This window comes from Populus euphratica, unplaced genomic scaffold (assembly GCF_000495115.2).
Source record: "Populus euphratica unplaced genomic scaffold, PopEup_1.0 scaffold116.1, whole genome shotgun sequence".
Taxonomy (NCBI): domain Eukaryota; kingdom Viridiplantae; phylum Streptophyta; class Magnoliopsida; order Malpighiales; family Salicaceae; genus Populus; species Populus euphratica.
Window position 1 is genome coordinate 181,615 of NW_011499995.1, and position 14,763 is coordinate 196,377.

A 14,763-nucleotide genomic window follows, 5' to 3' on the forward strand; every position below is an offset into this window, starting at 1 on the left:
ATAGTATACCTTCATATCACGAACCGCGCCCTATTTCCTTTTTGTTTGGTCTGATTTCCTATCTACAGTCCGACGACCAGAGGCGAGCCTAGGGCTTTTGGGTCGGGTCGTGGGATTACTAAGGGGAAAAAAACAGAACAAAGTAGTTGATGTTGAACAGCGTACGTCCGTATCGTGTCCACTAGATTATTCGTTTTTAGTGATTTATGCGTTTGATTGCAAGTGTCTTCATTAATTAAGACGGATTAACATGAAGGTTAGTGTTTTAATCTCTTGGATTTCCTTGACTTGTGCAGACCAGCTCTTCTAAACGTGCCAAACGTGGGTCTCAAGCACAGTATACGAGCGTGTGCTTCTCGACCGAAAGCACTGTTGTGTTTGTTGGCCATTGCCCTTTTGGGGTTTTCTTCATGTCCTTATCTTTCTTGTACACGGACGCTAGTTTGTGAGTTGTGAGAGAGATGACACGTCAAAATAAAGCGAGGGTGTTTTTCTCAAGTCAAGGATGGAGGTTCCAGTAACGTAATTAGCTAGCTAGATTGGGAATTGGAAACAACTAGGGAATTTTCTTTCCTTGATCAACTCCATAAAACCATTTATATAAATAAACGACCTTTGTCTCTCCTTGCCCTAGCCTACAAAGACAAACCAAGGCCACTACAAGTCTTCTTTGCCCTTTCTTTCATCTTGGTTTTCTCTGCCTCCCCCTCTCTCCCTCCCCAGCTCTTGTTTGCATGATTTAGTATATTACAGCAAGTTAGCTTTAACCTTGTTGAGTGAATGATCATCCAAGTCTTGGCTCAACTTGGTTAGGGAACTTGATTTGGAGAGCGTGTGAGAGAGATTGAGATAGGAAATGGAAAGGCCAAACTTTGTTGAGAATGGAGGGCTCAAATTGCCTATTGGATATAGGTTTCATCCAACGGATGAAGAGCTTGTTGTTCATTACCTGAAGCGAAAGGTCCTTGGTCTTCCATTGCCAGCTGCTGTCATTCCTGAGTTTGATGTATTCCAAACTGATCCTTGGAGCTTGCCAGGTTAGTCAAAAACCCATTCTCTTGAACTTGTAAGTCGGGGTATTATTTAGTGCTTACAAGTCTTCTATTAGTTTTGTTTTGAGATACCTGGATTTCTTAACTAATTTGGACTATATCCTGCTTTCAAGATTTTTGAAGACTTTAGATTCATGCTCTATTTAAGCTCATAAAAGAAAGTCTTTTTGAGTTTTGACCATGTTTGAGAGATCCTGAGATGGTTTAAACCTTATAATCTGTTCTGGTTCTAGGTAATTTGAAGGAAAAGAGGTACTTCTTTAGCCAAAAGAAGTTGAATGACTTTGGAACAAAATGCAAGAGATCCGCTGGTTCTGTACCTTCTGGTTACTGGAAACCCGTTGGGAAAGGCAAGCAAATTGTAGCTTCTGGTAGCAACCAAGCAGTTGGAATAAGGAAAACGCTGGTTTTCAGAGAAAGAAATCATTCTAGCAAGACTAGAACTCAATGGGTGATGCATGAATATTGCCTTGTAGGCTTGCCAACAGACCCCAAAACCACCCAGGTAAAAATATGAAGCAGTTCCTGTATTCTACAATCAATATGAGCAGTTCCAGTGATACTGCATGCATATGGCACGCAGTCGCAACATTGTTTTTTCTATGCAATTAATGGATTTTGTTTATGATACTCTCGTGTGCAGATGAAAGTGGGAGATTGGGTTGCTATCAGTATATTTCACAGGAAGAGGAAACCTAAAAAAAACCATGTGGTCATGATTTCCAACCCTTCAAACATTAACAAGAGGCAAAATGTCGAGATTATTAGTCCTAGTTTCATGGATTTTATGATGGAACAAAGCTCTGATGAAGCTGGTGCTCCTTCACAATGTTCAAGTGGAGTCACCGAGGTTTCTTCTAATGAGTTTGATCAGGAAGAAATCAGTTCCTTCATTAGCCTCTTTTCTTATCCTTGTAAGAGGAAGAGGACTTGAAATTTCCTCCGGAGGAAACTCTGTATCAGATGAATCAGATATTGTACGTGCAACAGTGATCAGAATGACTAAAAATTAAAGGGAAAGGCATTCAATTTGTCCATGGACTTTACATATATTCAGGCCTGTCTATCTAATTCATGAAATTGCTTGTGGTGCTATTTCTTCCCAGCAACTGTGCATGCAGTACATGAAATTTAATATCACATTGATGATTGAGATGGAATAGTTGTAACAATGCAGGGCTATTTATCGTTATCATTTCTGTCAATAAAGCTCTGAAAAGGTTGTCTCATTTAAGCAATTTACTATCAAAAGGTGAACCATTTTCTGAGAAGAATGATGCAAAGTAGGCATAGAAGAGAGGAATCCAAAGTAAAAAGAAAGGTTCTACGCTATCTAAATAATAACTTTGTTATAAAAGTCGATCCTTTATGAACAAGCACATAGAACCATCGATGCCAAAAGATTTATGGTGAAGAAAGGGCATATCTACACATGGGGCTCGATTCTTGGGCGTATTGCAATAAGAGAGTGACATGGCTCCCTCCTGCTCCCTCCTAAAATATGATTCTCTTAATGGTGTTCTCATGACTTTTGTGTTCCCTTGCAATGTTTTGAATCACCAGACCAGAGATTTAAATTAACGAAGAGATTCTCTCATTATTTCATGCTTTTGAATAGTAACTACATTCAAATCAATATGTTGTTCTCCTTCTCATTAAGAGAGGTGTTTGTTGTGTTGGGAAAGGGAACAAGGCACAAATTTTCTTTACTAAATACTTCCAGCCTTGGACGACGCAACCTCTCATGGGGTGATGTGAACAAGATTCCTTGTGTCACCCAGTGAAAGCCAAAAGAAGAGAGACATTTGTGATTATTTTACCATTTCCAATTCCATATTCTAGAAAACAATACCTCTCCACATTAGGTTATGCACATGTAAAATATAAATTTCTCCCACTTTATGTTAAGAGGGAAAAATAAAGTGATCACTAGAGGGTAGAGATTTTGGATCAATTGGTTAGATATGATGCCACAACTTTGATTAGATTATAACAGGCGTGTGATCTTTAAAGAGGGATCACTTTGTAGGAGTGAAAGGAGTAGGGACTCCCTCTAAGTTGGGTCAAAGACACTTCACATGTCACCACATGTAATGTGTATTCACAGGAATGCAATAAAATATTTTGAACAATATTTTTGTGATTAATTATAATAGTTTTATTAATTATTGGGGCAGCCCCAATTGTTTTATTTTTCTAATTGAAATTAAGGCCTATCGTTTAAAAACTTAAATTAATTATACATGAAACAGGGGACTCAATCAAGTCATAATACAACATCAAATATAATCTTACTGAGGTTTAGTGACAATGCAATCATCTCTAGCCATAAAATTTTTGGATAATTCAAAATTTGCTAATCAATTTGTAGCCGTGTTACCTTCGTAAAACACACGTTAAATCTTAAATCACTTATCATCGAGACATCAACTCTTTAGCTCTGGTTATCAAAGCAAAGTTTGCATATTACTGAGGTATGAGATTAACCGACATTGTTAATCTTATGCTGTATTGATGGACTGTTTCGGTGATGCATGAAGCTTCATTGAAGCGATGCACAAGTAAATATCATATCATTGTCATAAATTGTAGTATCAAGTAAGAGATGAATGCTGGAAAGGAACTACAACCTATGGATGTAGGACATCAGCATCACACTTATCTACCCAATTCTTTTCCAAAACCATAGAGTCAGCAAAATACACCCGCTATATCTCCTTGCATCAATCACTGGGCAATTAGTTCTTCAAATTTAGAGCTTTTCTTCTCAAGGGGAATTCAAGCGAATAGATTTTGGGTTGAAGTCTTACATTTTTGTATTGATGAACTGATTGAGACAAATATCTTTCCTTGTCCAGTCATGTAATTTTCACCTTAGATGTAGACTACCTACATTTAGACTAAATAGTATGCCCTCATCACATCATTATGGGTCAGCTGAAAAGCGTGCGATGTTATGCTACAAAGTTTGATAAAGTAGATCTCATTTGAAAACAACAACAAAATGTCTTGCATTTGTCAAAGAATATCCATCCTTCTGACCAAAATTAAATTTGCCCGCAAGGGGAGGCAATTATTATTATTTTTTTATTAACATGATTTTTCAGCTATCTCAATTAATTTTATAGGTTATAAAATTAATAATTATATATATTTTTAATAATTATTATATTAATAATTATAAAAATCAAACTTGAATTTGGGATAATTATTATATTAATAATTGAACATGAATTTGAGATTAATTTTATAAATTTTAAAATTAATAACTATTTAAATTAAATTTAATGATGATCATATTAATAATTATAAAATTTGAATTTGAGATAAAAAAACAAAAACAAATTTATTGTTTCCAAGCTCTTACCGGCCGCTATTAGATAGTTGTGCTTGTTTTTTTTGTGAGTGGGATTGGTGGAGAGGGAGTTGGCGGAAGAAGAAACTTGCCGACCGACCAAGGTTGCTTGTAGAAGAGGTTTAAGAATCATTCATTCATCAAAGCAATGAACATTCTGCACGTCACCTACTAAGAAGAGCAAGTGAGAATGTTTTGCAGTTGTACATTGCTGACTTTGATGTCCCTATGTTTTGTCAATAATGGAGGCCTGGTCGTGTAGGTAGGCTACAAGCAATTCGTAACACAGGTCCTTTGTACCTTTTTTCCCCGTGAAAGTCAATCATACCAAGAGGTCCTAGTAGTTGTTTTTTCAAAGAAAGAAAGAAAGAAATCTTAATGTAAGTTTCAGGATGATAGTAGGTTCATATGAAGACAAAGTACGTGCGTTTGTTGATGATAATATTAATACCGTATTCCAGAAGTAATAATCTGAGAGCCCACGCAGCCTGCTCTGGGGCCTTTATGGTTAAAAGAGGACAAAGGAATAAAAACGATTGACGAGATTTTTGGCTTGCAGTTTTTGGATCCCAATCCTGATCGAACCTAAACAAAACTGAGAGGACGAATGCTTGTCAGGCCTCAAACGAAATACCAACCCAGCAATTTTCACCATCTCATTAACCCTTGAGCAAACTAAAAGAAAAGTTCTTTGAAAAGATAACATGAAAGAACTTGATGCACTTCATATCCTAGTTATAAGACGTAACTCAAAGGTCAACTCGGCTCAAGGCGGTGTCATGGGTTGCTATATGAATTAACAAGCCATCATGAACTACTAGTTGTCGTGGTTGCATGGTGTCATGGGTTTATAGAAACAAATTTAAAAATAATATTATAAATCATAATATTTAAAAAAAATTAAATTGTAAAATTAAATTTTTAATCAATTTAATATTAAAAAATAAAATAGATAAATAATTTAAAAAATCATGTAAGAAATATTGCAACAATCTATAGTGTTTTGTGAGGAAATATACAATTATAATTCTTAACCAACTTAATATAAAAAATATAAAAAATTATAACAAAAAAATCATGCAGAGAACACTTTAGCAATCAATAATGTTTTAAAAAAAAATACAAAATTAAATTTTAATCAGCTTAGTATAAAAAAATAAATTCAACAATAATAATTTAAAAAAATTAATAAAAAAACATGGAGAAACATTGTAATAAAAACAAATCATAAAAAATACTGTAATAATCTACAATTTTTTTTTCTTGCTACAATACGATAACAATCCACAAAAAAAAAATCATATAGAAAAACATTGTTGCAATCAACAGTGTTTTAAAAAAAAATTATAAAAATAAATTCTCAACTAACTTAATATTAAAAAAAATCGATAAAAATTTAAAAAAAATACAAAAATATAATTTTGGAAAAAAACAAAAAACAAAAAATAAAACATGCAAGGAAAGCTAAAGCTAAATTTCCAACCAGTTTCATATTAAAAAAATAAATTCAACAAATAGAATTTAAAAAAAAACACGTGAAGAAATATTATAGCAAATTAAAAATTATATAGAGAAAATATTATAACAGTATATAATATTTTTTATAAAAAAAACTACAAAACTAAATTCTTAACCAGCTCAATACAAAAAAAAACCTCGAAAATGATCATTTTAGAAAAAATTAATAAAACAAAAAAAAATCATATAAAAAAACATTATAGCAATTTATATTTTTTTTAAATGATATGACTAAATTCTCAACCAGTTTAATATTAAAAAAAATCAACAAATAATTTAAAAAACATATTTTTTTTAGAAAAAAGGAGTAAATCATGAGAAAAAAGACAAACATGTTAAAACAAAAATAAAACAAGAAACATAAAAAAACAAAATAAAAATATTAATATAATGAAAATAAAAGAAGTGGAAAAAGCTATGGTAATTTCCCCTTATCTTTAAAAGTAGTGTTAAAGATTCAAAAAAATTGAAATAAAATCATTGTGATAAATAAATAAAACCCGGTTCAAAGTAAAAACCTTGCTCAACCAACATGTCAGGCCTCTGACCACGCTTCATACCTGGCTGGCCAGAAGTACTTAATTCATGGTGTATAGCTGGAAGTACGTGATACCACGAGGGATCTGAGAAATGAAATGATGTCACCCTGTCTAAAGCAGTCTTAGCGTTCCAGGATAAGTGGTAACTGGTAATTGAAGTTTCCATTTCCTCGACATACAAGGATCACCTCGTATCCTTTTTAAGATCATCTTGACAACTAAATTCTCAACCAGTTTAATATTACCTCGTATCCTTTTTAAGATCATCTTGACAATCTGGTTTTACTACTACATTTGCAATGCCAAGCCTTGAAAATAATATCCTTCCACATTCAGACTGTGGTACAAAAGACGCAGGATTCACGATATAATAGCCCTCAGTTTTTGGATCTCTATTATTCACGAAATTGGCTGGGAGGGTAGAGATGGCACATAATTTTGCCAGGCAAAGAAGGGTTCTAAGAGATAACCACCAGCAATAGCCACCCAGCAGTTTTCAGCTTTCACAACTTCGTTAAAACTAGAGCAAACTAAGAACGGTGTTGAAAGAATCACCTGAAAGAAAGTGCAGGGCATCGTACCTGGCTAGTGCAGCGCCGTACGTCCCTTATCTCTCCCAGGAAATGCCTAGAGTTAAGCCATCACAAAATTCTTAGATGTATACAGTAAGGTTCTATAAAACATAATGACTAGCAGACAAGGTACATGAACCATCATAGGAAAACTGAATGATCGTGGACCAACCACACTGAAAGTACAGTATGGAAAGCAATTAAAATATGATGCCAAAAGAAGGGATCAGGAAACTGCAATTAGATCTCCTCTAAAGGCTAAAGCAGTTCCCAGATTCTTTTATAGGTGGATAACTCCAGTTCCTGTTTCCTATGATAAAATGGTCCACCACTGGCAGATCAGAGACTCTGGTTTTCCAACACAAATATCCCAACAAATCCTTGAAAATAATCTCCTTTCACATTCACAGTGCTATATTGCATCACTAAATCAACACCTAAACAAGGAACATAAAAGACATGCTCATTTCAGTCGTTATGAATTCACACAGTTACATGGTCTCCTGAGCAACCTTTTTGCTAAAAAGGTAGACAATATTGAGGAGCGATCTAAAAGCAAGGGAGCCACGTATAATAAATAGCATGCACTGGATCAAACATGCCATCAGCATGCATAGAAAATACAAAAAGAGTCAATAGTAAATGATGCAATCACAGTCTATGTTGAAAAATCTTTACAATGTGAAGAAACCATTTCAGTTGTTACATGGAAGTGATTGGACGAACTCAAAATATTACCTAAGCATAAATAGACCTAGCAAGACATCACAGACCAAAAAATGCTAAAAAAAACTTGCAATCACAAGCAGCCTTGAGAGTATCTTATGTTCTATCTCACTCATTTCAAAGTCAGCTTGCAGTGTTGAGGCCCTCTTTTTTGTCAACTGCAGAAGCACCAGCTGTGGACATTTTGGAAGGTTGGGATTCAGAACATGCCTTCAGGACAGCTTCATTCTGTGTAAAAGCATGATTCAAGAGATAAGATATGAATATTTACCAAAAGGATTTAAAGGATTCAATGGCATTCATTAAAAATTAAAGAAGAAAGAAAGAGCACAAAAGCATGTGATGCTTCAGATTTTAGTTTGAAAGAGCACAGCAGTAGCAAGTTGTTCTTAGAAAAATATGTCTCTGTCATTTATGGAAGCAAGCGCTAATGTAAAGCTCTAAACTAATCTGAAAGCATCTCAAACAAAATAAAAGCATCAGCATGTTGAATTTGAAAAACAAACTTCAAGTAAGAATAACACAGATGAAATGGTGTAATTGTGTAAAAATAGAAAACAAGTATCTGTATGAACACGGCTTAGTTTTAAGAATACAGAAGCCATATATATATATATATATACACATAAATATATGTATATATTTGTTTTATTGATTTAAGTGACATGGCTGAAGAAACTAAATTCATGAGTTACATCACGAGGCTCTGGAAGAGAATTGATAGGAAAATGTATAAAGGATAGAAGAAAGCTCAACATGGTCTTTGTAGATAGAAAAGGCATGTAATAAGTACTCGGAAGAACTTTACAGTAAATCATGGAGAAGAAACAGTCTCCATAAAATACATAAAATTTATAAGTGAATACTTTCATTTGACAAAACAAGAATTTGTGGATAGAAAGAAACAAACACACAAAGCTAAAGTGGAGACCAAGTGATCCTTCAAATGAAAAAAATAAAAATAAAGACAATATCCCAAATAAAGATAAATAAAAGAACACGCAAATCCCTCTGAATATTAGAAATGCCTCTAAATGCAATAGCTACATTACACCAAAAACATGAAGGAAAACTATCCTATCCTACAAATCAGGTAAAAGGACCACAAAACGGTATTCCTTGCAATCATTCTCCGTGCCGATGTCCATTAAATATAGAAAAAACATATAACCAGAAATGGGGAAAACCAAAAGTTAGATTTGGGGATCAACGACAACAACAACAACAACAAGAAGAAGCGAATCGAGGTTTTTACGCATTTTTAACTCTACTGAACCTATGAATAAGAGTATTAAGTGTGATTACATTCAATTAATCAAGACTTGTCACTTTAAGTACATACCTACCTGGGTTCGGTTAAAATTCAGTGAAATAATTTATGTTAATGAGAACTTTATGACAAATAAAAATTAGGAAATTGAAGCAAAAATTGAAAACTCTAAGAACATATTAAAACCCTAGGACTGAACATGCGATTTGATTTTTCTTAGACAGAGAAAAAGAAAGACCTGCCAAACCCTAAGGAGGCGTTTCTTGGCGTTGGCCTTACGAGTGGTGGTGAGTTTAATTCGTTTCCAAACAAGACCACCAGAGTCATGCTTCTTCACTATCTCCATAACTCTCGTCCCCCAAAACGCCCCCGCCCCTACCATTCCTCTCTCTCTCTCTGCTTCCTCTTTCTCTTTTAGCTAAGCTACGCAGTTTCTTTCTCTGCTTGCTTTGTGTGCTCGTCTGCCCTGCTGCGCTACACCTAGAGGAGCATGCGAGAGGGAAACGCCGTCGTTTCAGTTAAATGTAGCTGTGTTTTTTTTACCACCATCTTCTCTTTTCTTCGCTTCTTGTTTGTAAATTATATATATATAACCTTTGCTCTGCTGGGTCGATTTATTTTTTTTAATAAAAAACAAAATCAAAGCGATGCAAGTGTTAAAAAAAGCTAAAACAAATTGAGAATGAGGTTATTAACTTAATAGGATTTAATTAACTCCATGATTTAAATAATATAAATAAATAAAAATATGACAATAATAAATAAGAAATTGATAAAAATTTTGATAATAAAAAAAGATTAAAAAAAGAAATCAAGTCCAGCATGTCAAATATATAATCTAATTATAATATCAGAGTAATCTAATAAAAAATTTAAATAAAATCATAAAACTCAATCTAATATTTAAAGGTGAAGTCTAGAAAAAAATAAAATAAAAAAGCAATGAAAATAAATTTGTGTCAACCCAAGTTATCTCGCCAACCACATGGAAAGAAAATAAAAGAAAACATAAAAATTAATTCCTAATAAATTAAATATTTAATGATAAAATTAAAAAAAAATTAAAAAAAATCAAAAAAAAAAACCGCTAGTCTAAAAAACCTGTGATACCGGTCATAAGCCTAAAATGCTAAGATATAAAATTAAAAAAAAAAAAAAAAACCCTCCAAAACAAAAAGAAATGACAATTAAAATGATGAAAACTAAATTTAATACAAAAATAATATAATATAAAATTTTAATGGGAGGAATTAAAAATAAAATTCAATGAAAAGTGATAAAAAAAACAAAAATAAAAAGAATAAGGATAAAATTTTAAATTTAAATAAAATCAAAGTAAAAGGGATAAAAGAAAAAAGAAAAATTAATCCAAAAGGGAATAAAAAATAAAAAAATTAAAAAATAAGAATTAAATTGTATAAAAAATAAATGAAAGGACACATGGAAAAGTTAAATGGATCCTTATTCACATGTTAAGTTAAATTATTAGCTCTCGTTTATTTGCTGGAAAGTAGTTTTATTTTAAAAAGTGAATTATTTTTTGATATTCACTTACTCTGTTAAGAGAATTCTTAACAATTGATACCACAGTCAACTTTTTCTGGCCAAAAGAAAGCTGATACTATTAAACAATTAACAATGGTGAAGAATAATCGAATTAAAGCTTTAGAGCATGGAAGGAAGGTTGATGAACAGATGCAACCTATACTCGAGAAACTTCAAGAAATGACAGAGGATCTTAATAAGAAGTTGGATCAAGTCAATTTATAGTTGGAGACTATAATGGTTCCTCTCAGGCAATCATAGGAGGCCAATAAGTTGATAGAGAAGGAAGGACTCACACAGTTCCGAGGAGGTTAATCTCCAACCATAGGGAATCAACCAGTTGAAGGCATGGGAAATCAAGAAGTAGCAAGAGTATGGTACAACGTAGCATTGCATAAGAGCATCTCTAATGCAAAAGGTTAAATTGAGGAACTAAATTGATAAAATAATTTTTTAAATAGTAGTAGAAAATGAGTTGCAAAATAACTTATTAATATTTTATTAGAGAATTCTTAACAATTGATACCGCAGTCATTCCATTATTTTCTCTCCAATCAAAAATATATTTCATTAAAATTCATCATGAATCATTCTAAATTTAATTTTTATGATATTTTTTATTTTGATAATGATACTCCTATGTTCGCTTTTCAAGTTATTGTTGTTGTGGTTACTGAAGAAGAATCGAATAATCAAGGGCGGAGAACGGGGTATCGTAGCTCTATTCTTGGCCATAATATTGTCAATCCTAATAAATAGTTTTTTTTATTATATGTATTCTAATGATAAAAAACTATTTAGAAAAGTTATTTATATTTTAATACAAATAACAAATATAAAAATAAGGACCAAAGTTTAATATAAAAATTAAGATTTCAAAAAAAAATTAGAATGAGTCATCATCTTTTTATTCGAATCGCAAATGCAGTGGAAGCTCATAATCCATATTTCAAAAAACGGACAGATGCTTTTAGTGTTTTTAGTTTATCTTGTCTTCAAAAGGTAACTGCAGTTACCTAAATTTTTTATAAAAACACTTTTATGTAAATTAAGCTAAATTTTTCTTTAATTAAAATTTCTGTAAAGTATTTTTTATCTAAATTTTTTATAAAAACACTTTTCTGTAAATTAAGCTAAAAATGTTTTTAATTGAAAAGTATTTTTCATTGCCAACTTTTCTAATAACAAATAAACACATAAAAAAAAAAAACCATCAATATTTTAAATTTTCATTTTCATTTTTCTTTTGGTGATTGATATCTAGGGGCACCAAACGAGGCCGATATTTGTTGATTATTATTAATTAGAGAGTAGTATGGATTTCTAGGGATGTTAGAGAGTATTGATTGTATGCATTGAAAATGAAAGAAAAATGCTTTGAAAAAATAACCGCCACTATTTTAAATTTTAAAATTTTAAATTTAAAAAAAATAACCGTCAACATTCTAAGATTTCAAAATTTAAAAAAATAATCCATCTATAAATATTCTCATATATTTTAACATTTTTTCTCATCATTCCATTGTTTTCTCATCATTCCATTGTTTTCAACCAACTATAATTCTAGAGGCGATGGCTTCACAAGATTTTTGGATATGGCATGCTTTTTTTGGAATGCCTGGATCATTAAATGATATTAATGTTCTTGATCGGTCATTTTTCAAGTTATTGTTGATGTGGTTGCTGAAGAAGAATCGAATAATTAGAATGTTCTTAATCGATCATCTATCTTCACTGTACTTGCTGAAAGTCGTACTACTCCTGTCAATTATACAATTAATAAGCATAAATATATAATGAGATATTATTTAGCAGATGAGATTTATCCTAATTGGTCAACATTTGTTAAGAAATTTCAAAAAAGATTTAGAATGAGTCATTGTTTTTTCCTTTAGATAGCAAATGCAATTGAAACTCATAATCTATATTTCAAACCAAGGACAAATGTTTTTAGTATTCTTGGTTTATCTTATCTTCAAAAGGTAACTGCAATTCACAGAATACTTGCATATGGTATTCTTGCTAGGCAAGAGTCTACAAGAAAAGATATAGAGTGGGCATTTAAGGTGCTCCAATCTCGTTTTGTAATTATATGTGGACCTGTTTGATATTGGGATGAAGAAACGCTTGTAAATATTATGAAATCTTGCATAATAATACATAATATGATTATTGAGGATGAAGGAGCAATAAACCTTGGATTTGACCATGGACGTGAAGTCAATTCCTTTATATCAGTGTCACATGGTGAAATACCGGAACCACATGATTTTCTTCAAACTCATAATCGAATTATTGGTAACTAAGAGCACCAAACAAGACTGATATTTGTCGATTATTATCAATTAGAGTAACTAGCTTTCAACTATAAGAAGATTTGGTTGATCATTTATGGAAACAATATGATAACGATTAGAATCATTAGCTTTGAACTTCTTATGTCATCATAATTTTCAAGTTTTTTATGTTTTTTTTTATTATGGTTGTTATTTTTTAAGTTAATTAATCCTACTTAATGTTGTTAAGTGTTAAAAGAACTTTAAAAAAATATTATGAATTGATACCACTTTTATAAAAATATTTAAAATAACCAATAAATTTCTAAATATTTAATTAAAAATACATTACATTAAACAATAAATAAATCTAGATAATTAAAAATTAAAACCCTCTTTTGCATAATTCCTAACTTTCTATTTTGAAAATACACTGCAAAAATTAGATCCAAATTATAAATATTTATTTTCATAATTTTTCTTCTTTCTCAATCCTATCCAATTATAGTTTCTCTTGACTTTGTTGAATTATCATAGCTTGTTGCACTAATATAATTTTTCTGTCTTGTTTCTTCTGATATTTAATTTTAACAAGAATATCCCTGCATTTTTGTAAGAGATTTGTTACATTTAAGTTGTTCTTTTACAGCCTTCTGACCAATTGGTCTATCTTGATAAATCAACGGTTCACTGTCTTCTCTTAAATTAACAGAATTAGGCGTAGATGGAGCTGATGAAGTCGCACTTGCATTGACATGAGTTTTTTATTTCTAGTTTGACCTTTGATGTGAACTTACATGCTCAAATTGCCATTTGAGTTCTTTTCTTAAGATTACCCAACAATATTCTAGTTGAAATTGTTTGCCACTGCAAGAAACATATATTTATCAAGCATCATTAATCTGGTAGGTAAAAAATTAGAGAAATTAAATAATATTAAAATATATGTTAAATAATTTAACATGACAATGAATATTAAAATTACCCTTAATTCTTCGGTCATTTCACTTTGCTAATGATTTTCAATTTGAGTAACAAATCCAATAAATTTACCGACTTTTCTATTTATTTCTTCCCATCCATTTGAGATGCTTATTTAGGAACGATTATTCAAGTTTCCTTCATTCTCTACAAAGTAAGCATGTACTCGAGCCCAGAACTGTTTTGTTTATTATTCAACTCCCGTAATTGGATCTTTGCTTGTATTTAACCATCACCTATCTTCGCTACACTTGCTGAAGATCGTACTGCTCCTGTCAATTATACAATTAATGGGCATGAATATACAATGGAATATTATTTAGCTAATGAGATTTATCCTAATTGATCAACTTTTGTTAAGACAATCTCAAGGCCATTAGGAGTAAAGAGAAAAATATTTTGCAAGTAAGCAAGAATCTACAAGAAAAATGTAAAGCGGGCATTTGGGGTGCTCCAATCTCGTTTTGCAATTGTACATGAAGAGTGTAAAAAAAGTACATATTCAATGTCTAGTAATTTTATAGTTTACATATATGTGAATTAATAACAAGCATTGCATCCTACTTGTTCTAATATTACAATTTGACCTTTTTTTGGAACTAAGAGAGGATTGATCATGAACGTGAAGTTAATTCCTTTATATTAGTGTTACATGGTGAAATACTAGAACCACAAGATTTTCTTGAAACTCATAATCGAATCAAGGATAGAGTAACTAGCTCTCAACTACAAGAAGATTTGGTTGAATATTTATGGGAACAATATGGTAACGAGTAGAATCATTAGCTTTGAACTTCTTATGTCATCATAATTTTCAAGTTTTTTTTATGTTTTTTTTTCCATTATGGTTATTATCTTTTAAGTTAATTAATCCTACTTATTGTTGTTAAGTGTTAGAAGAACTTCAAAAAAGTATTATGAATTGATAC

At 31.6% G+C, this 14,763-nt stretch overlaps 1 protein-coding gene and 1 long non-coding RNA gene across 2 annotated transcripts; one reads left to right on the plus strand and one right to left on the minus strand.

The window, feature by feature from the left end:
- The first annotated feature begins 496 nt into the window (after positions 1–496).
- Positions 497–2,212, plus strand: LOC105140584 (NAC domain-containing protein 68). The gene is made up of 3 exons (XM_011047462.1): positions 497–1,037; positions 1,286–1,557; positions 1,696–2,212. The coding sequence occupies exons 1-3, from the start codon at positions 857–859 to the stop codon at positions 1,984–1,986; spliced, it is 744 nt and encodes a 247-aa protein (XP_011045764.1). The 5' UTR covers positions 497–856; the 3' UTR covers positions 1,987–2,212.
- Positions 2,213–7,607: 5,395 nt separating this feature from the next.
- Positions 7,608–9,555, minus strand: LOC105140583 (uncharacterized). Its single transcript, XR_845209.1, has 2 exons — positions 9,271–9,555; positions 7,608–7,990 (listed from the first exon to the last, which is right to left on the minus strand). It is a non-coding gene; the product is annotated as an uncharacterized LOC105140583 (long non-coding RNA).
- Between the last annotated feature and the right edge of the window lie 5,208 nt (positions 9,556–14,763).

Coding starts and splice junctions, on each gene's coding strand:
- LOC105140584 (XM_011047462.1), top strand. CDS start 857: ATGGAAAGGCCAAACTTTGTTGAGAATGGAGGGCTCAAATTGCCTATT. Junction 1,038..1,285: donor TGATCCTTGGAGCTTGCCAG/GTTAGTCAAAAA, acceptor TTCTGGTTCTAG/GTAATTTGAAGGAAAAGAGG. Junction 1,558..1,695: donor CAGACCCCAAAACCACCCAG/GTAAAAATATGA, acceptor TCTCGTGTGCAG/ATGAAAGTGGGAGATTGGGT.